This window comes from Cinclus cinclus, chromosome 5, assembly GCF_963662255.1.
Source record: "Cinclus cinclus chromosome 5, bCinCin1.1, whole genome shotgun sequence".
Classification (NCBI taxonomy): domain Eukaryota; kingdom Metazoa; phylum Chordata; class Aves; order Passeriformes; family Cinclidae; genus Cinclus; species Cinclus cinclus.
Window position 1 is genome coordinate 70,775,058 of NC_085050.1, and position 23,594 is coordinate 70,798,651.

Here is a 23,594-nt window from a genome sequence, read left to right on the forward strand (position 1 = left end):
TTCTATAGCAGACTTGCATTGTGACATTGCTAATGATTATTCCACTTTTTAAGACAGCTAGCCAGAACTAAATCTAAGCTGGTTTATAATGTTCAGTGCTAATCTGGACACACCATGCCAACTTATAAAAATATGAGGATTAGATGAGATAAAAGTTCAGCCATCTGGAGGCTGTGATTTTGCTTATGACTTCAGCTGTCTACGTGCAGTGGCTCCTTCCCTCATTGTCATGTAAGTCCTATCTGCTTTCCACACCCTGAACATTTCAGCTGAGTTCAGCAATACAGGTGAATGGTTTCGTCTTTTCAACAGAAATGGCTCAAAGCTCAACCCAGGCCAAAAAAGCCTCAAGCAAACAGTAGCTGAAAATCTGAGCCATCTTGCATATTTGGCAGGAATTTGGATCTCTGTACCACCAGGTGAAATCAAGAGGTATTACTGATGCTTTTCAGGTGCTCCATCTATCTGTTCCATTGCTATCACCATATTTGGGCTTTGTTTCAAATTCGTTGTGCTTTGCAAGGAAGAGAAGATGGCTCTGTAAGTGTTGCTGTAGATTCAGCATGAGAAGGAAAGAGAGCTGTTTACAAAATGTTCTAGGTGGATGGGAATGGCTGAATAGAGAAAAAGGGATGGGGGCCTGATCTAGTGGAGTGTGAGGTGGTTACACTGCCCCATCATCACAGCCACAATACATGGCATTTATGGGCAGAGCATGGTGTGTCTTCATGGAGTAAAGGACAGAGTAAGGGAGAAAGACCTGGTGGCACTAGCCCTCCTGGAATTGTAACTGCAGTGGGCTGGTACTGTAGATTCACCTATGGACTGTGGACTCTGTGTTGAGTTTTGTAGTTAACATCTGGGAGAGCAGCAATGTAGCTGGCTCTGCAGCAACACTGTCATTGTACTAAAATATCCCACAACAAAACGGTGAGAACTGGGTCACATCTGTTACTTTTCCTTGTGCAGAAGACAATGCTGAACTGTATGAAAATGTGATGAATTTACAGAAAGCCCTTTCTTTTCTACTCCAAGATTTATATATGAGAAAATGTTTCTACTTCTGTTTCTCCCACTCTGATACCCTATCCTGATTATTTTTACAGGGAAAAAGGTACAGCAAAACACATACCCTTTTCTGGATTAGGCCTTATTCCTGTTTTCTGGAGTGAAGTGCGTTGTCGTGGTGATGAAGAAAATATACTGTTATGTGAAAAAGACACCTGGCAAGATGGGACATGTCCTCAAAAAACAGCAGCTGCTGTCACATGTAGCTCCTCCCTGGGTAAAAAATAAAAAACCATATGGTTTTCTCAAGTCCTTATTTTATTTAAGCAGAATTTTTAATAATTACTCATTATTAAATTAGAAAGAGTCTTAAGATTTCTTGGAACAGATTATATAGATTGAATAATTGCATCATTAACTGTTTGAAATACCTCAAGCAGCACCTAGCTTACCAACTTCTTACCTTTCCATAATCAACACGAAATTGTTGCTTTCAGGTGTAGGTTTTGAGAAAGAAAAGTAGCAAGAATCTCTGGCTGTAAATTGAAAATTGTTTCCCCACCTTTTTTTTTTTTACTGTCAAAACTTTATTATTAGGAAAACAAATATCATTCATGTTTTGAAGGAATTTGATACTGTTTTAATCAACATGCTAACTAAATGGGCAGGCATGCCATCAAATTTAAGCTAGGGCAGCCTGGAGGAGAGCTGGGCTGGCAGTGCTGGGGAGCTGGCAATGCTGATCTATTCAGCTGAAACCAAAATGTGTGGCTGCAGCCAGTTCTGTGCTGAGTTTCTTCTCCTACCTGTGTTTTTATCCAAAGAAGGTGGGTACATTTTTGTCCTAAAGCTTAATTAATAATGAGAAATATTTTGATAAATGGCATTTAAAAGAAGATTATGTTCTTAGAAAACTATTGAGGGAAGGGAGAATCTTTTCAAGCTAGGAGACAAATTAAAGAAAAAAAGCAAGAGAGTTTTGCCTGAAGAAGGTGAAAACTATAAGTGTTTTTACATTTTTCAGGTCCTACTGCAACTAGCCTTTTAAATTATTTATAAACACACATCCCTCCATATTTCATATCAGCGTCACACTAATATGAAATTGGAGAAATTCCCTCAGTATTGTTGTGGGGGATTTTTATAATCAAGAATTATACTACATAGTAGCATTAATTAGTTGGAAAGTTTGATAAAAATTACTCAGATTTAAATAATTCGGATGTCAGACATGCAGAAACTTTAAAATAACCTTGTTCACACTACAGCAGTTATGGGGTTTTATATGGTTTTAAACTGTATCCATTATTATAGATTTATTCAGTAATGATGCTTTCAAGACAGTTGGAACACCAGAAGAGAGCTACTGATTTTAAGACTGGTAACAAGAAGGGAACAATACTTGCACAATTCAAGTGAGATTCCACAGTCGAAGAGATTGCACTGCTCTGACTGGATTTGCTAATGGAGTGTGAAACCCCAAGGATGAATTTCCATTTCTGTGTCCACGACATCATTTTTGCCTCTCACTTCAGAGTTCACCTAGTTTTGCTCTTACTCTACTGACTGATTCAGTGTTTGGCCTTACAGCACTAAGTGTCTGTGAATGCTCTGACATTGTGGTAATTCAAGATCAATATGGTTATTTGTATGTGGACAGTTTTTCAGCTAGTGAGAGTGGAGCACAAGGGAACTCACTTTCAGGTTTTCCATCTAAGTAGAAGAAAAAAAAAGTGGTTCTTGAGTGATGTCAGAGAAACCATTAAGCCACCTATCACAATGACCCTTTAGGACGTCAGTGACCCGTTCTGACCCCTGTGTTTGCTCGCAGGCCCTGTCTTCGCTCCGCTGCGGCTGGCTGGGGGCAGCAATGCCCGCGAGGGAAGAGTGGAAGTCTACCACGGGGGCCAGTGGGGCACAATCTGTGATGACCAGTGGGATGATGCAGATGCTGAAGTGGTCTGTCGGCAGCTTGGCCTTGGGTTCGTTTTTCTACCTTTGTTATTCCAGCAGCAAAGCAAGAGAGTTATCAGACCCACAGCTGAAGTTAAGACAAGTGTAATTGTCAAAAAAAAAAAAAAGCTCCTTTAAAATCATACTGACACTTTGGAGCAGTAACTAAGTTTATTTATAGAAAATTCAGGTACAGTGGCATTACTTTTAATTCCCAGGAACCAGTTTTCAGTGTCATATGATAGGGCCAATTTTGTCTGTTTCACTGGACAGATAAAGAATGTCTCAGAATAAATGTTGACTTTGTAGTGAAAACTCACTACGATTCCTGTTAAGTGTCAATCAAAACCTGTGGGGGAAGAAAATAAATTTTTTGACTGTTCAAATCCTTATGATCCATTCTACTGTGGAGTCTGACAGCCTCCTGGCTTTGGCACAAGAACTCTGCTTTGTCAGGAAGGATATGTTTTTTGGCATGCCTGTGAGAATCTCTCTAGGTCTGTTTAAATCACCAGTCTCTGAAGACTGTCAGTTTGCATATACTGAGCTAGAGATGTGTTTGAAGTTTTGACAGTTAAGGTTGTCAGTGATTCTGTCTGAACTAAGCGTGGTCCAAAACACGGCTACAGCAGCAGAACAGGATTTTCTTGCTTCACTTTTTTAACAGCCAGGGGGGATTTTGATACCCCACAGAAAGTAAGTATTGGTATTTGCAGAAAAATGCTGCAGAGGCAGGAGACTAAGAGGAAAACCGCTGGACCAGAGAGAAAGGAGATGAGGACAATTAGGATGGAAGGCCGGTGGGGTTGAAGAGGGAGAGAACTAGGAGCAAGAAGCAGAGAAGATGCTGGGCTGTATCCCATGCAGAAGGGGATTATGTCTGAGACAGACTGGATGAGATCTAAGCAGGTAAATGCAGAGGAGACTGCAACAGAACTCACTTGTTCAAGCCTGCTGGGACTACAATGCATTGAAAGAAGTGGTATTGAAGGTGGAAAGGTCTGTGGCATTAATGGGTGGTCCCCAGAGTGTACTTGTTTTGTAACAGAGGCCTTGGGCTGCCCCTGCCACCCAGATTAGCTCAGAAGGATAAGAACTCTCACTAATTAAAAATGTTGTAGATCTCCTGCTGAGCCAACATAAGAACTAACATGCTTCTCTGACATCAGATTTCCACCCCCACCCCAGCTTATTTTATGTTGTATTTCTATATTCCTGCACATTTCCAATTGGGAATACCTAATGGAAAGTCCATCTTCTTGCAGGCTTTTCCTGGTTTTGAATTGGGCTGCTGTTAATAGGTTTGGGGAGTTACTAAGCTCTGCTTTGCATTTCTGTATACTGATGACAAGTTTAATGCTCTCAGCTTGCCTCCTTCCTGATGACACTAAAACTTTTTATTACTTATATTTAATCATCGAAACTGTAGATCAGTGATGCTTCTAATTTGATTCGTTCTTCTGAGTAAATAAATTGTATTAAGATGGTGCTAAACCTGCTAAGTCTTTTTGAAATATGTCTAGAGATTTACAGAACATCTCAAGTAAGCAAGATGTTACAACAAACATGCTAATTAATACGAAGCGAAATCTTACCAACAGTGGCAGTAGACCAGTTCTAAAGTACTAAAAATAACCTAAATTTGCATACTGTTAATCCATCTGGAAACATGCCAGAAACTATAAAAGTATGGCTGCTCAGTAAGTAGCTTCCCACACCCCCTTCAACTTCTCTGTATCACTCCTATAAAACTCCAGAATATGAATTTAACATTAATAGGTGGAAAATTATAACTTCTTTTATTATTTGGTTTCCTAAATAATTTCTTCTTGACAAATTCCCCTGGTTATAATGATAGGATGTGTTGTCTCTGCCTAACTCCAGAGAATCTTACTGGAATATGGTATAAATTGTAAAAGCATTCAGAGCAGTCCATCATTATCTCTTTGATTTCAGCCAGCTGCTCAATGAATAAGGATATTTTCCTTTGTATTTGCTATACATTTCTGCCAGCATTTTTATCAGATACACTGGAAAAACAAGATGCTTTTTTAGCTAATTTAAACTAATGCTTTAGATAGGTAAATCATTGCAGTCCAAAATTTAGACATTTCAATCTTGCCATTTCAAACTATAGTGAATATAGGAACAGACAAAACATTGAGTGGAAAGAAACCAAACAATTTTTATATGAAAGACAGGGTATTTTAAATAGAATTGGAAAAATCCTGATAGATGATAAAGGGTTAAATACTGCATAATTTCTGTAGTTCTAGAACAACGAAGCATTTTCAATCAGCGTATTTTTTTTGTGCCCAGAATCTTTTCTGCTGACAAAGAATATACCCCATACACAGCCAGTCATTGATCTGCTTCCCGTGCATATTTCTATTGCTGATGGATATGACACTTGTCAAGTCACTTAAGATCTCTTTGCTGTGGTTTTCACACGACTAAATGGGGAACAAGCACATTTATCTGCCTCATCTGGGTATTTGATGAATGTGCTTTGAGGACAACGGGTTCAATTCACATTAGAAATATATATTGGATTATTTTTACTACATATAGATATTTAATGAATATGAAAATTAGAATCCTCATACCCAAGCTGTCCATCTGTAATCTCTCCTAGGAAAGTTAGAAGTCAAAGGCATAGAAAAGCAAAGTATCCAGCTTGCTTCCTCCTGACTGGGTTGTTCCTTGCATTCCCACAGGGGTGTTGCCAAGGCATGGAGCCAGGCTTACTTCGGAGAAGGCTCTGGCCCCGTGCTGCTGGATGAAGTGCGGTGCACGGGAAATGAACTCTCGATAGAACAGTGCCCAAAAAGCTCCTGGCGAGAACACAACTGTGGCCACAAAGAAGATGCTGGAGTTTCCTGCACACCTCTCACAGGTACTTCAGTCATCAATCATCACGCAGGAAAAAAGGGCACAAAGGCAGAGTTCACAGCTCTGGAAAGAGAACTTTCAAAGTTTGCAGAGGCACAAAAGCGGGGCCGCGTGCAGTACAGGCAGTGTTACTGATTGTGCTCGAGAGCAGCAGTGAGATCCAAGGAGCACTGACCCGTGTTTGTTTTGCCTTGTCACCCGCACAGACGGCGCGCTGCGGCTCACAGGTGGGAAGGGCAGTCACGAGGGCCGCCTGGAGGTCTATCACACAGGGCACTGGGGCACGGTCTGTGACGATGGCTGGACCGAGCTGAACACCCAGGTGGTTTGCTGGCAGCTGGGATTTAAGTAAGATTACTTGATATTGGATACCTGACTCTGTGACTTGACCATGATGACAAACAGTTACGTGAACCCTATGTGGATCCTATTTTAAGAATCTGTTTTTTAATATTAGCTGAGTGCTTCAAAGAAACTGCCAAGTTAAAATACATTAAAGCCTGTTTCCCTTAGTTTCACAGAGGTATTTAGGCCTTAGTTTAGGTAGAATAGCCTTCAACAAATGCGATTTAGCAACCTTTATTCACTGAATTCCTCCCAGTTCTCTTTTTTGATTCTTCTCAATCTTTGCTTGTTGCATAGTCATTATTAATGACAGACATTTTCAAGGTGTAGGTCCTTCTGCACTACCTCAGAAAATCCCACAGCCTAGCCCTGGAACAGTTATGTACTGAAAAGCATTTTAGAAAAATCCCATTCATTTTATGCATTCATTCTTCCCTGCTTTCCCTACTGACCTGTGGCTACAAAGATGCACCCTCAGTAGGTGACTGTTGTCCTGCCTTCAAACTGTAACAGCTGACATTCAAAAAAGGATTTTATCTCAGACTGTGACATTTAAATGTATATAAAATACTAAGAAAATGCTTAAAGCCTCAGAGTCATAGAGCCAGCCATACGCTTGGCTGAAGAGCAGCCTTCATCAAAGGTATTATATTCTTAAGTTTGTATTAATGTAAGAGTAATTCCCTAAAAAAAAAAATAATTACTCAAGAGGCAGCATATGGTGCTCTCACTGAATTTAATGCTAACTGAACCTGCTTACTGAGAATACTTGAGAAACCTCTATTTCCTCAGGAATATCACTCTCCTTTCTCATGCTTAAGCACCGTGTGTCCTCTGATCACTGTGGACCAAAACACAGCTCTGTGTTGTGCAGGTACGGGAAAAGCGCAGGTATGGATAAAGAGAGGTACTCAGAGGAGAGCTCGGGGCCCATCTGGTTGGACGATGTGATCTGCTCCGGGAAGGAGACAAACCTCCTGCAGTGCTCCCGGAGGGAGTGGGGGAAGCACGACTGCAACCATGAGGAGGATGTCAGACTCATCTGCCACCCAGAAAACGACAGCCACAAGCGCTCACTTGGTAAGGAAGCGTTTTGCTAAAGTCACAGTATGAGTATTGCTGTGGATACAGATCCAACCAAAGTACAGGATACTTAAGGATTCTCAGAATCCTAGTATTTGTCAGATGGGTGCAAGGAAAGAACTGGAAGGGAAAAAAAATCCCTTACTTTTCTCCTGAAGATCACAGGAAGTAATCAAGTTTTGTTTAGAACATAAGCATCCAGAACATTAAAGCTTGACCCAGATTTGCAAGGCAACAAAGTCACATTGCAGATTTTGGACCTAGTCAGCACTTCCTGATGGTGTACCTGATTTTACTTGGCACTCCTCAACCTCCAAGTAATGCTTGGTATCAAATGCTGGAGACACACCTGAGCACTGAGGAATACAAATCAATAGTACATCCTCCTATGGCTTTGCATTCAGACAATCCAAAACAAGGGATATGGAGAAGATGGGAAGTTCAGAGATAGCAAGAAGGAAGGGTGAGAAGCATGAAATTATTTCTGTGTTACTATTGCCTATCATTTCTGTTGTGTCTGGGTGAATGGGCCCCACTTGCTGACCATGCCAGAATGATACTCCACACCCAGATAAGAGAGTCAGTTCCAATGTCAAAAGTCTACAAACTTGTATGAGAATAAGAAGACGCATAAGAAATGATAGGAAAATACCGATTACACAGTGAAACTGTAGAACCAATTATAAACAAATAAATTCCAAAGATTCCTAAATCCACATGTAGATAATTAATCCATAATGAGATATGCACAGTAAACCTATGAGATATGCACAGTAGAAACTACAGGGGAACAACGGGTTGCGCAGCAATTCTGAAAAAGTTCATTTTTATAATTTGCTACACAAAGTGTGTAGCTTGTCAATATGTAGCCTTTTAGAAAATTGCTGCCAAGGCCATTTAGCTTACCCAAGAATATTTCAGTTGAACCTGAAATTGGCATTATATGCCTGTTTCCTGGAAATCACAGACTGAAGGTTTGTCCCACAAACTACAACATGGATTTACTGCACAGTGTTGCTACTTGTTATAACAACATTCAGCACTTCCACATGCACTTTTTGAGACTCTCCCTCTTTACAGGCTTATTCTATATACCCCCTCTCACCAGCCAATGAATGTTTTATGCTGCAGTACATATATCAAATCCTATTTGTTAAAAAGAATTTTCTCAAACCAAAAATAACAGGAATTCAAACCATGACTGCTGTCTTTACAGATGCAAACCATCTGTGCCGCTTTGCTCAAAATCCTATAAAATATCTCTGCTGAAGGAGTCTGGTTCAGTTAAATACATCCATATGGTAACAATCTCACACACCCCCTACCAGAATGCAGTATTAATTTTGTGCTCATAAATATATATACGTTTTCTAAAGCACAAGAAAATAGCAATAAAATATTATTAGTATTCCATGCCTCTATCTGGTTAATAGAAGTATAATTCTCACCTAAGTTGCATTCTTCCAGAACACATCAGTTCAGCAAGAAAGTAAGACAGTTTATCTGAAATTTCCTAGAAGATTTCGGATTGGAATGTGGAAGTGTTGTTAACATTTACTTCCCAGCATTTGAAAAGGCCTTTTTTTCCCATAAGGATAAATTCAGTGAAAAGAAAAATAAAAAGAAATTAGTAGATGATAGGACTTAAGGAAACACAGATATTAAGGAACACTAAAAAGGAGATAGGATATACTACAATGATGACATTAGTTCAGTAAGATCATGACAGCGTAGGTAATAGAATGTTGGTGAAGTTCGTTCATGCAATTGTCCAGACAGTATGAACTCCAACACAAACAATATGCTTTAAATTACATCAGAAGCAAACAGATTTGGATGTTATTTTCAAATATTTCCCTATTCATTTTGACTTAGGCCAGATTTAACTAGCACTGATCAGATTAATGTTTGGTGTACAAAAGTAATTCATACCCTAAACTAATCTGAATTAAATATCAAATGCAGATATCTCAGAATACTGCTTTAAGAGTGCAATTATGTAATTCCTCATCCTCACATATTTAGAAAAGATCAGGAATAGTTTAGAAGAATGAGGAAGTCTTTTCCATTATTCTAAAAAGCAACTCTCATGAGTAATCTTTAATAAAAGATTATTAAGGGTGCCAAACAAAAAGATGTAGAAGGTGATTCTCCCTCCATCATTATAAAGAAGCTGCAGAAGAATCTGTAACTGTTTTAAGGGTATTTGCATTGCTTGCAGGCTATAGAGGAATTTAGAGTATGTAAGAACAAAGCACGTACTTTGACTAATGAGTCAAAACTTAACTACAGGCCAAGCTCTGCAGAAACCATGATCAAGTAAGTCTGACTTATCCACACAAGTGAAATTTCATATTATGAATGTATCTGAATAAACAATCAATTTAAATTGCTTGAAACATAATCTAGAATAACATGCTGCAGAACAATGTGCATAGTGATAAGGAATAGCTGCAGTTCAACACACTGCTGCACTGTTTTTGCTGAGACACTGGTTAGGAGGAGAAGCAGCAACCAGACTGAGAATGGGGTTTTGGACTGAGATATATATATATGAACCGAGTTAAGTTGTTAAAGTTTCTTAAAGTAAAACCATGAAGTTTCTGTAAGGAAAACCTGTCCAGCTTGTATGGGTGTTGTATCAAAGGTATCACAGGTGTTTTCTACCTTTTTTGTATAGAACTGTAATCAGTTTCTGAACTGTCACATGTTTGCATGGAATGAAGGCATCAGCTGAACTTTGAAGAGTAAAGTACAGTAGTATTTAGTCTTTGTCTTGTACTTTGTACAAACTGCTTCCTTTTGCCAGCCAGGAAGAATGTGACTACTTTAACCAATGACATTAGGCTCATTGAACATAAATATTGGTTGTACTGAATATAATGAAAGTAATTAAAAGTACCGGTTCTTGCTTCTGTTGCTGTGAGCTGACAGCAGTAATTTATTCCCAGGTCCTCCCATCAGGCTGATGGATGGTGAGAATAAGAAGGAAGGACGTGTGGAGATTTTTATCAATGGCCAGTGGGGCACAATTTGTGATGATGGATGGTCTGATAAGGATGCAGCTGTAGTCTGCCGACAGCTTGGCTACAAGTAAGAAAACTCATTAAGCTGTTTCTCAAGTTATGTTTTCTGTATCTAAAAACCTTATGTTTCTGCAACCAAATACCACAAACATGTCTAATAAGACCATGTATGCCTTTTAAAACTTGTCAAGTTTGGCATTCTTTTAGGAAAATGTATTCCTAGTACTTGTATGAAAAGTAATGAGGCGATGTCTTCAAAAGGAATATTCTTTAAGCAGTGTAACTGGGAATGGGAATGTTAGTATTCAAAAGTGTGTCAGTCTAACTGGCAACAGAAATGCAAGTTAATGCGAGTTATTAAATATTTTTTGTTACAAGTTAAACATTCCAAATTATGAATCTATTAATGAAATACAAAATTATAGTTATCGTATCAGTTTCAAAAACAGGTCAGTGTCCACTGTCACGAGTGTGGATATGATGACTGCAGATTCAGATACAGGCACACCAGCTACTGAATTCCTAATTTAATGGAGTTTTTTCCTTCATTTACTGATCTGGCTAGATTGGATATAGCTGATGAAACTGTTACACAAGGGATTATGGCTCCAGTCTGCATGACAGTAATTTGAGTAAGCTTCATTTAATACAGGAATAGACCTGGGAGAACAAACCCACCCTCTAATTAAAACCACTGCAATATATGTGTCACTTTTGAGAGAAATCACTCAATCAGACTTACATCACTCATCAGCATTTTTCTTCTGGATATCCAAAAGCAGCAAAAATATAACAACTATAGGGCAGGTATATAAATAGCAGCACTAATGAGGCTTGAAAAATATCCAGAACATTAGTGAGATGCCTTCTCCAAATACGTATCTATAAAGAATATAGAGATATATAAAGAATTACATTATAATATAATTATAATATAAATATAATTATATTTATATTTATATAATTATAATATAAAGAGAGTATAAAGAAATTAGAGCTGAAGAAATACAAATCACATTGACAGTAGTATTTAACAATGTGAAGTTTGTCCAACCAAGGATCATCACATTATGTCTGAACACACAATATATGCCTTTTAAAAATTGCCTGGTATTAATTTAGTGAAAGCTTGTTTAAAAGTAGCACTAGGCTATGGCTTCAAAATGGCAAAACTTGACTTGCAAGTCAAGATATTACTCTTACAAGTTACCCAACTTATAAATTCTAGTATAGGCGTCCATCTATCCTAATCCACTGGATTTCCTCATTAACAATATCATGAATAATGATATTACTGCACCTGAAGAGCTCAGCATTGTTAATGTGCATGGTCCTTGGCATGAGAGAACTGAGAGGAAAAGACCTGAAGCCACTTCTCTCCAGGGACAGATCAGAGCAGGCAAAAAGGTTGTTTCTCTGAGGGTCATCAGTGCATAAACAGCTGGCTTGGAAAGCAGCAATTAAGGGACATGTGTGTGTTGGGGGTGCACTAAAGCCAGTTGTAAGAGCACATTCCAGCATGTAATATTTGTACCTTCAGAGATCTCCCAATTATATGAAATAATTTTCTCTATTAAGCTGCACTCCTTGCCCAAGAACACCATGATTTTTTTTACGTTTCCTGACAGATGTTCTTCAGTGAGGGTTGGTTTGGGGTTCCTGTGGTGCTGTCGGTTGGTTGGTTGGGTCTGAACAGCTTTCATTCCCATTATCAGCAAAATGAGAGATTACTGATGCACAGTAAGAGATAGATTGCTTTCAGGCAAAGGCAGGAAGAAGGAGGTAGTGCCCTTATTAAGTAACTGCTAAGATTCTGGAGAGACAATTCTGTACTAAACTGCAATAAATACTTCTCTGGGGAAGGATAAGAATACTGTGGCGATTCACAACAAAGCAGTTTGCAATATCCTGAGGAACTTTAGAACAATGTCCTAAAGCATAAACTTTGTTATTTGACAGAGATACCAAAACCAGGTAAGAATTTACAATGAGTGTCTGTACTGTGTCACTGTGTTGTAACAGCAAACATGAACACATGAGCAATCAGGTATCAGAGATCTGGACTTATCTTTTTGTGGTTATCTGTAATCAGAGCATCCCTCACAAAAGAAAAACATTTGGAGCAAGAGTCACACTATTTGGGACTGACAAGTCAAATCATAGTAAACTCATTAGGCAGAGATTGTCCTATACTGGTTCCAAAGGCAGTTAAGTTTTTGGATTATCTGGAAAATACCTCCTAACCATGGGAATTTAAAGTGTGTAAGGACAGCTGACCTTGTGGTATAATCTCTCACCAATTGTTTCATCAGCTTCTCTTTCGTGGCTTTTTACAATTTCTGCATTCTAACCAATCTTCCCTACTTGGCAATCCTGCCCACCTACCCTTCAGTACATAGCAAAGAAATCCACACAGGCAATGCTATCCATGTGCAAGTTTCAAAAGGGAGGAAGCTCCTGTGTTCCTTTCATGTTTCAGTTACAGGGATGTGGCAGCTGAGAGCTGCTTCCGTTTGAGCCAGCCACACTTCTATTGTAATGAAGCTTTGAAAATGGTTTGATAAATCAGGATTCCTCCCCAACAGACCAAAGCCAGCTCAAAAAGGAATGTAAACTCTCCATGCCATTTTCATCTACCTTCCCCAACACTGAAGGTATTGAAGAGGTACAAAAAGAGCTGTAAGAGAAATATTTTCTTGCCTAATTCATTTTCAGTCAACTTCTCTTTCTCTGCTCCAGTATTTCATCACACCTGCAGTCACAGTTCTGTATGCATAGAAACAGTACTTTAAAACACTCAATATAGCAAAAAAAAAAAAATCCTTTAAATGGAAACCTGTACTTTAGTTACCTGGAATTCCACACATCCTTATCTTAGTAAAATGTCAGTAGATTGCTCTTAACCAATAGGTAAACCTGAAGTTCAGGCACACGTAGAGGTGTCTGTGGCTTCCTGCCCCACTTCTGTATAGCCAGTTGGGTGATCTCTCACTCATAATTCTTTCTGACTCTTACACCATATACACAAAAACATCTAAAACTCTATTTATAAGTTAAGAAGATTATAGTAACTAATTAACAGTAATAATCTATCACAGGAGTTGCCAAATGAGATGCTTAAATGCTACACAAGCACCAAGTACTGGGTTCCTCGCAAGAACAGGGGGTGCAGACACTGAACTGGTCTCCAGTCACATGACATTTTCAGACCTCAAATATAGGGTGGCCTAAAAAATGACATGATAACAAAATATTTTAATAACTACTAACAATGGATAGGTCTGTATATCATAGCTCCCACTGCACCGGAAGTATGCTGTATTTAACTGGCCCATCTTTCTGAGGGAATCAGACCTGAACAAATTATTTTTAGCTTTCATAGAGGCTGACTTTATATGAGGATTAAAGAGATTATGAAAAAGCAGCTTTCACATATTTTGTTTTATGGCAAAATGGAATGCTAATACAATGTAAAATACTTTGCACAGTGCTTTCCAAGCAGATACACAGAAGCAGTTTTTAAATGTTAATGAAATGTAGCAATTTCATCACAGTTGATTATTTTCTACATACCAAGATAGGAGAGGTGGTGAGCAGGTGGTTGTTATCCAGTGAAACAGTGACATCATTTCATTCCATAGGTTTTGAATGAAACCTCAATGTCTTTGACTACTCAATTGGAAATTTGAGTAAAATGTAGAATAATGCCTCAAAATGTTTAATAATTTTAAAAAATATGATCTGTTTGCAGAGGTCCAGCTAGAGCAAGGACAATGGCCTATTTTGGTGAGGGCAAAGGCCCGATACACGTGGATAACGTGAAGTGTACAGGAAATGAGAGATCCTTGGCAGACTGCATTAAGCAGGACATTGGGACGCACAACTGCCGGCACAGCGAGGACGCGGGGGTCATCTGTGACCACCTAAGCAAGAAAATCCCTGGGAACAGCAATAAAGGTGAGCCCTGTCGTGAGGGGCAGACCAACAGGTCCAGGTGAACAGCTGTCATGGCAGCAAGAGAGAGACTTAACAATTCCACCGCATGGAGGAAACAGATTGATCAAAAGCAATTACAGAACAGAAGGGGTGGGAATCCTCTCTGCTTACACTGTGGGAGCTTACTCTTTGCAGCTGCTCAAAGGAAGCACCAGGAGTACTCAATTGATACAGGGTACCTGCCGCCATGGTTTACGGCAGCCCTGTTCATGAAGCCACTTGAGGGACATGATGCAAAAAACCTGAACAGCTCCTTGGAGCTTTTCAAGGTAAAGGTTATCCTCAGATAAGGACTGAGACCTTGCGGTTGGCCCGGTCTGCTTCCACTTCGAGGAAGTAAGGAAGAGCCCTATAAAATCCTACATGTGAGAAGGCAATGTGTAAATCACTCCAACCACAGTCAAAAAAAACTCAGCTACAAAGGATTTCTAAATCTTCAAAGAATTAAGTGCATTTTCCCCAGTCAAAAAAAAATCTCAACTATAAAGAAGTCTATTTTCCCCAATCAAAATTTGCCTGTTAAAAACTACCATGAAACACAGAGTAACTTCAACCTTTAGATTTTTTTCAAGTTAGCTCTCATTGAATATTGGCTACTTCTCATGTTGAGTTTAATGCTCTACATCTCCCTTTCTGGTTTAGATTCTCTTGCTTCTGTTTGTGGGCTGAGGTTACTCCATCGTCGACAGAAGCGAATAATTGGTGGGAAAAATTCTTTACGGTAAATAACTGGTAAAGACAAATAATTTTGAATATAAAGCTTCTAAGACATGTATTTGCCATAGGTGGTTTACCAAATTTACAATTTTATTGCGGGCTTGTTGTTTGTTTTTCTTTTGACTTGTCATAATGTAGGAGTAGACATATACCCAAAGCAAATTTGGCAGGAAATTAAAAAGTATTAAATGATAAGTACTTGCGGCATTAGTTGAAAATCAGTAGATACTTGTGGGTAAGGTCCTTGAATGGGTTCAATTTTTAACTTGCAAAATAGCTATTTTCCTTTTATCAGAGGATATCCTGATATCAGGATGTCAGCTACAAAAACAGAGCTATGAACACAGTACAAGGTTTTAAATGCCACCTACACCCCCAAAAAAAAAAAAAAAAAAAAAGAAAAAAAAAAAAAGGCCTGGGTATGATTCATTGCCTAAGACCTTATTTTCCTTCATGAAATAAGCCTTGATGATGACACAGCTAAAAGTCTGGGAGGCACTGACTTCACTTTTTTGCGAGCTGTTACTAAACACAAAGAGCTTAAATAGTACCAAGAGGGAGGCCAGAAAAATATTTTAACACAGCCAGATAAAGTTGGATGACTTACCTTAGTAAAGAGACAAATGAGATAACAGATAATGCATTGCACAGGAAGACACTGGGAATTCTTGTCTCAGAATATGTGTTCTAAGGCCACTTGCTGACAAATAATGTATTGAACAATTCAGATCAAGGAAACTGGTCTCATCATAAACCAGTTTAGGCATGTCAGATGAAGCAAAAAGGTGAGAAAAATCCAACAGTGCACGCAGAAATGCTTCAAAATCAAGAAAGGCAGCATATGTATATATCAGAAAAGAACTCAATGTCACAAGAAGTCATTAAGACAAAGACCTTGAAGAAGTTTGAAAAGAACTGGACACCTACATATGTACCAGCAAATCCAAAGCTGTCTGAATTACCTCATTTTAGAAACACATATTAAATCCTATCTTCCAAAACTGAGAAGTATCTGAATTGTTTTATTCTTTACGGGAAGTAAATTCCTCCACCTTACTTTAAAACATTTGGCACTGGTAACTCTGAGAGCTGGACTAGATGAGCCCTGGCAGCTCCCGTTGTCCAGCACACCCTGTCAAGTTGACACTACTCAGAAAACACTCAGACTACCTGTTGCTTACTATTAGATGCTGCCGTTGCTTACAGGTGGATGTCTCTCCCTTTCCCTTCTCTGACTCCTAATCTATTAAACCAACAAAATAGAACCCAGCCTGTATTCACAGGTATGCAGATATGGCCAGATGTCCTATAAAAAACAGATAATCACAGGCTGAAAAAAGGTGCTCCTCTATACTTGAGACTTCTACAGTTGCTTTTTACCTCATTTTGCCAGCTTCCTTTCTCACGAACACAGCGGTGGATGCTGGGTTCAGCTTTTCAAGAAATTCCCCTTTCCCCTCTCCAGTTGACAGGAAATTTCTGGTTTGTTGACTTGGACAGTATTTGGTGAGGAACCTGCAGAATGTCTTTTTGGCCCAATGAATGCAATCTGAGAAGAGAAAATTCAAATAGCTGACTGTGGGAGGAAACACTTAAGAGGGCTGGATGCCCAAATTCTCTGTAATGTGGACCACTGTTAAATGGAATTCTGAATGTTGCCAGGATATAAAATATTCACCACCCTTAACAAACAGCACATTTTCTAAGTTAGCTGTGTCAGTCCAAGAAAGCCAACAGGATGCACACTGCAGGTGTAATTGCAGGAGCTCCCCGAGCTCCCCACCGCTGCCTAACCCTGACACCGTGTGTCACTCCTGCAGGGGTGGCTGGCCGTGGCAGGTGGCACTGCGGCTGAAATCCTCTCACGGTGACGGGAGACTCCTGTGTGGTGCTACTCTCATCAGCAGCTGCTGGGTCCTCACTGCTGCACACTGCTTTAAAAGGTGGGTCTCTCCCCAATAATGCACTGTGCTTTAAACTGTTTTCTTGTTCTGGGCATATCCAAAAGTACTGCAGTTCAAGCTCATGGAAAACTGTTCCAAGAGTTGGTGTTCGGTTTTACAAAAATTCTACCACTCAACTACTTTTCTCTCAAACACCCTAATGCACTGAAATTATTTGGGTATTATCATTCATGTGATTTAGATTCTCAACTTCAGCATTTTAATAAAGAAATACAGACAACACTTCTAACATTTTAACTTTCTAATCCAACAAAAATGCAGCTTATGGCTTTTAGGTTACAGTGAAGACAACTGAGCAGACACCAAACATAGGAACTGTAATATTTTGAATAAGATTTGGTAACAACAGGTCCTGGCAGTGATAGACATTTTTACAGCTGTGACTAAAAGCAGGACTTCACTGCTGATGAGGCTACTGAGGTATAAAAGCATCAACTTACACAGTAAGGAAGCTTATCTTGTGATTAGTGATTATTTCATTGGAATAAGCTGGGGAAAAAGCATAGAGGAGCACTACAGTTTTGAGGATATTTGTTAGAATTTGCTCAAGTGAGTTGCAAATATTTCAAATTTTGATTTTGAGCCTTTCCTTTTGCACACGAGTAGCTAAAATGAAGAGTCAGATACACTTCTACTCAAATGCAGAGTGTATTACTTTTCCTGAGCACCAGATGCACATCTTTTTGTTTCCTGAAATCACAAAGACTTTCCTTGGTACTATTTCAAGCTGAAATAGTCAAAGTTAGTAAAATTTCCTGCTATTTCAACTGACAGCCCAGGTGTTTCTGCTGAACTATGGAAGCTCTTCAGTTGGTTTCATCAAAAGTTCATAGACGGTGGCTTCCTATTTCCCTGTTCATTATTTCTCAAGTGATTACCAAGGATGCTGCCCGAGGGTCTTGAGAAATCCTTTGATTACAGGCTTGAAAACTGAACGTGGTGCCAGGGAGTGCCATTTTGAGACACTCTGCTGAGCACCCACAGGATGGGGCAGCAGCATGGCTGGAGCAAAGTACACTGTGGTACTTCCAGCCTGGTGCAGCCACTCAGGGGCAGTGAGAGGCTGCCCTGAAACTGTTACCTGTGGTCTCAGGGCCCAGAAGTGACATTTAAACTGCAATCAGACCTAAGCATGCAGCTCCGACAGCCTGTGGATGCGCTGCTGTTCACTGTAAATGAGGGAAGCCTTTAGCTCTAAGCTGGCTTTGGACAGGCTGGGCTCAACTTCCAAATGATCTCAGAGTGATTTTCAGGGATAGGTTTCCAAGAGCTATCTATAGATCAAGTGCCTTCTTCACATATTTTCCACAGCTAGACAAGAGAAAGGCCAGTATATCATTTCTCATATCCTGGAAATTGGAACACTGCTTAAGTAACCAAAGTGGGCTCATCTGCACTAGGGATAAAAATTAAGCACAATTTTATGCATGATGATTAGAATTGTTCACCAGTACTACACTGGAATTATTGGCTTCTATACTTTTGCAAATACATAATTTAAGACAAAATGTTTGAAGCTATTTTTTGTTTTATAACCCACCTTTGTCTTGAGTTATTCCAACAGCTTTAGGGAAACTGGAAAGTCTATACATTTAAAAAAATAACTGAATAATTAGAAACATGTGACATAGGAAAAACCCCATCGTGTATCCTACACAGAAGGTCACCTTTGGATGAAGGGATGTTAGTTCACGGCCTGCAGCTCTCTCTCCATAAAGCCTAGAAGGGAAATTTTGCTCATGGAAGACCTGAAGGATTAGAACAAGAAAGCTTTACAGGCAACCATGAATGCAACCCAGAACTAGAATATCCAGTACAGCCGGTATAGGTACATAGGTGTGTGTGTATATATATATATAGGTACAGCTATATACTGTGCACAAAATTGTAATCTTCCTGCTTTGTCTGCTGCTCCTCAAGCAGGCTGCAGCAAGCTATGGAGACCAGAATGTTGCTGGATGGTATAAGAACAGGCATAGGTTAAAAGGTGATGAGGCTGTGGGTAGGGTTCTCTGCAAGCATATTAAAAATTTCCTGTTGAAGACTATTAAGGGAGAAGTAAAAAATATTTCTGTTAGCTTAGCCATATTTTAAAATAAATACATGTACCCGACAGTACTCTCGTTTGCATTTTGCCAGGGAAGGGCTGTGTGCCCTGTAATACAAAAATCTTTAAAGGCATGCACAGAAGATTGTTATTTCATCCACAATGGTCATCTCTCATGTATTTACCATCCAGTCCACCATGTGAAGGAAACTGGGATTATATCAGATGCAAAACAAGTCTTAAGATTTACAGGTGTCCTGTCAGTTTGACAATAGGTGCTCGTGATGCACAAAGGCTTTGTGATCCTTAGTATAACTTCAGTTAATGTAAGAGGTTTTTACTAGAGTGACCTGAGCATCTAAAGTTCCTCAACCGACCTACAAAACAGGCCCGAACACTGTTTTCATTCCAGTATTTATTTGGAGCATTGCTATGATGTCAGTACTCAGGCTGTCATTGCAATTACTGGCAGTTTGCATCACCCTTACTATGTAAATCCATAATGCACACCTTATACATTTGAAGTGCAAATCACGGCAAATGGCTGTAAGAAAACTGCCTGTGAAAATATTCAAAAAGAACATGGTATAACCCGAAACCTCAGAAGAAGGTTTTTATATTCTTTGGGACACACGGAAACATCAGTGTAAACATTTGAGAAATCATTTTTGCTCTTTAAAGACTCTTTTGGTGACATTAGTTAGGCGAACAATAAAGGAAGCGATGAACTCTGCACGCTCAGCACGTGACTTTGCCTGAGCCAGCCCTTTTTGTTTTCACCTCCATCTCAGGTACGGCAACAACACTCACAACTACGTCGTGCGGGTGGGGGACTATCACACGCTGGTGCTGGAGGAGTACGAGGAGGAAATCGCAGTGCAGGAGATCGTGGTGCACAAGGAGTACAGGCCTGACAGCAGCGACTACGACATCGCCCTGGTGCGGCTGCGGGGCCCCGAGGAGCAGTGCGCGAGGTTCAGCACCCACGTCCTGCCCGCCTGCTTGCCGCTGAGGAGGGAGCGACCGCACAAAACTGCTCCCAACTGTTTCATCACTGGATGGGGTGACACAGGTAAAATTCCTTCCGTGAACCAATCTGGTTATCTCGGGCTGCTTTGAAAAAAAACCCCCTCAAATAACTGAACTAAGAATATGCTCCAAATGAATTTTAATTCTTTTTTAACATAGGGGAATATTTTCCTCTCGATCCTTAATCAGGAATTACAATATTTTGTTTACTGAATATAGTTTGTATTTGGAAAGCAGTGATTAACCTTGCCACTCTAAATCACAGACCCTGTCAGTAAAGTGGCCTCGTTAGGACTGACAAGCAGCAATAAAAAGCTTATTTGTTGCCAGGCACGCTCCACACAGCAGCTTATCACCCCTAGCCTCAGAACATAACTAACAGCTCTAACACATTTAAGGCTTAAAAGGTAAGGACCGTGAATATTTGAATTTTTGAAAGGTTATTTAAATTACAATCCTTCACTAGAAAAATGGACGAAAAATATGCACATAATAGAATTTCAAATAACACTTTAGTGTTCCTTGTTAGCACTGACATTGCCAACCAGCTTTGATTTAAATAACAGAACATCTTTGCCAAAATTTACAAGAACCTCAAGTGCAATGTGCACTTCAGGCTTCTACTTGCTTTTTTTTGGTCAGTACAAGGTTCTTCCTCTTCAAACGTCTTTGTTCTTTAAATGTTTCACAAATTAATAATCATGTTTTACTTTTGCTTTTGTGGTGCTGAATACAGTGCAAGACAGCAACCACACATGAGCCTTTGTTCCAGTGACTCACTCAAACTGGCAAGGAGACAAGGCACAGCCAAGTATCCACTGCTCCTCTTTACGTGCACTAATCTGTGTGCACACGTGTCTGGGTCACTGGGCTACAAGAAACGAGAGACGCGTAGGGTTGGCTTTTTGCTAAAAACAATTGTTAGTTCATTGCCTAGCTCTGTCTAGCCTTTTTACATAATTCACTGAAGTCTGCAATACTGTTAACTTAGGACATCTATTTCAGGAAACATTAACTACTGCAGCAATTGGCTTCAATTTATGGTAAGAAATGACATCATGGCAGTACCTCAGCTAGTATTTCACACTTACTATATGAATCATAATTATTTCACAAGTTACAAGATTTTACTTTAAAAAGGGCAAAACCAACACTAGTTTTCATTTCCCATGCTTCCAACTGTAAGAGGTGCAAGCTATGGGAAAAAAGTAGAAAGAGCCATTTGAATGCTGTGCTTGGAAGCCACCAGAAGATGCAGCACCTGTTCAGACTGAGCTGCACTAGATTTGAACTGGTGATGTAGAAATTAAGTATTCCTACTGCTTTACTCAACTGCTCAAGACTCCCAAAATTATTTCCACATAGTGGTATTAAAGTGTATATAAAATGTATGTGTTTTCTGTAGAAGACACAAAGTGCTCAGAATAAACCAAACTCCAGCATTGGAAAGATGGAGAGAACACACGCAGAAAAGCTACTTTTAAAAAAAAGCATCTACATTTCACATTTAAAATATCTACAGTATTTTAGTACTATACTTAATGCAGAGATGTTTTTCAGTAGTCTTGCTTCCTGTAATTCTATGTAATGACAAGGCAGTGTGAACACCTGAGAGCCAAAATTCGATTAAATCACATCTTTGTTTCCAAGACTGACCATTGTAATGAGACTGTAATTTGGATCTCCTTTTTAGGAAGGGCTTATTCTAGAACATTACAACAGGCTGCCATCCCCTTACTTCCCAAGAGGGTGTGTGAAGAGCGCTACCAAAGGAGATTCACAGGAAGAATGCTGTGTGCTGGAAACGTGCAGGAACAGATACGTGTTGACAGCTGTCAGGGAGACAGCGGTGGACCGCTGATGTGCGAGCGCCCGGGAGAAAGCTGGGTCGTGTACGGTGTGACCTCCTGGGGCTACGGCTGTGGGGTCAAAGATTCCCCTGGTGTCTACACAAAAGTATCATCTTTTGTACCCTGGATTAAAAGTGTGACCAAACTATGAACGTCCACAATGAAAACCAAACTTTGAGGCAGGACAACTTCAACAGCACAAGCAGTGCACAGCTGGGGCCCACAGTGGGTGGAAACAGACATTTTCCTGAATCATGTGTTTTTGTTATTATTAAATCCAAACTGTATAGACACAACCCTTCCAGATAGGGATTACTGTCCCCCCTGTTCCAGAAGTTTAAATATTGCATGAGCAATTTACCATGTATCTAAGGGGAAAAGCAAGAGCCAGCTAGAGTAATATTGGAACAGGATGGCCAGTGACTTCCCTGAGACTTGCTGCCCACAGGACTGAGCTCCAAGCTATTTATGCTCCAAGGTTCTCTACAACTAATTACAGATCTCAGTTGATCTTCAGACTAGTTTATTTAGTCTATTATTCCTATTGTTTTACACTCAATCCCCTAAATCTGACTTTTGTTTCAGTAACTTATGAGACCATTAGTAGCCTGATTCCTGCTAAGTAATTCCGAGTGTTGTAATAAATTCAGGAAGGAAAATAATGGTCAATAATCACATCCTCAGCTAGTCTGCTAGATGTCCTCACAGGTTAGTGTTCCCTAAGTACATTCCCAAGTAAAACAGGCAGTACACTGACAGTTCCCACAAACATCCTGCACAGCTGCAAGAGCAACCACTTCCTTACTTTATGTAAGTAGCATCTGTCATATTTCTGAAGTTCACAATGTTGAGTATAGATGGCATTTTAGAGAGACTCACTTTTTCTACTTACCACTCACTGTCAGTACAGTGTCAGCCTAACAAACATCCCTATCCTTTCACTGCTGGGCTTTCCTCAAGTAGTGAAAAGAACCTTGGTCAATCCTACTAGACAAAGTTATACATACAATGGAGCTGTTGAGCCAAAAATTCTCCGTAAAGGTCTATGAAGTCTTAAACTATGTTTTCTATAAAGTAATATTTAGACAACTCTCTCCTGCTTAGTTGCAACACCAGTTCAGACTAATCTCACAGGAAAGCTGTTTTCAGTGACTTCTAAAGCACTGACATCTTGATTTCATTTAATTCCTTTTCCAAATACTGTTCCCCCTGCTATGAAATCCTTAACAACGTATTATAAAAATGTACTGATAACCAACTTACTGTCCTTTGAGAAAGGGCTACCACACCCAACCTAGGACACGGGAGGTAATCACCACCTCGGTGCAAGACTGAAGACATCAGTCTGGAAATCACCTGGGAAGTGACTCAGTGGAGAGGGAGCCACAGCTCAGCACTACAATCCCTGCCAAAGGCCATGCTGAGTCCGACTGTGCTCCCCCTACCACACTGACAACCATGTTCATAAAAACACAACTGAACGCTGTGGGCCATGAAACACTCTAGTGTGACAAGTGTGGCAGATGAGTGTCACCACTTAGTGATTGTGCAAACTGTGACTACCAGTGTTTCCCTGTTTGCTATTCCCCAAACTGGCTATGACTGTGCTATGTGCTGTTTTGTGAAAAAGTGGGGTGCTTGCATTCACGCTGTAAGTGGGCAATCATTTGTTTTTGTATGGCTG

The 23,594-nt window shown here is 39.8% G+C and overlaps 1 protein-coding gene across 1 annotated transcript in view; it reads left to right on the forward strand.

The window, feature by feature from the left end:
* Positions 1-22,061, forward strand: part of PRSS12 (serine protease 12) — a 30,924-nt gene extending 8,863 nt beyond the window's left edge. The window contains exons 3-13 of the mRNA XM_062494020.1: positions 1,107-1,285; positions 2,840-2,990; positions 5,679-5,857; positions 6,060-6,201; positions 7,073-7,278; positions 10,233-10,374; positions 14,059-14,264; positions 14,946-15,024; positions 16,841-16,963; positions 19,823-20,103; positions 21,754-22,061. Coding sequence (XP_062350004.1) covers positions 1,107-1,285; positions 2,840-2,990; positions 5,679-5,857; positions 6,060-6,201; positions 7,073-7,278; positions 10,233-10,374; positions 14,059-14,264; positions 14,946-15,024; positions 16,841-16,963; positions 19,823-20,103; positions 21,754-22,061 — 1,996 coding nt within the window. The remainder of the gene's footprint in view (positions 1-1,106; positions 1,286-2,839; positions 2,991-5,678; positions 5,858-6,059; positions 6,202-7,072; positions 7,279-10,232; positions 10,375-14,058; positions 14,265-14,945; positions 15,025-16,840; positions 16,964-19,822; positions 20,104-21,753) is intronic.
* The last annotated feature ends 1,533 nt before the right edge of the window (positions 22,062-23,594 follow it).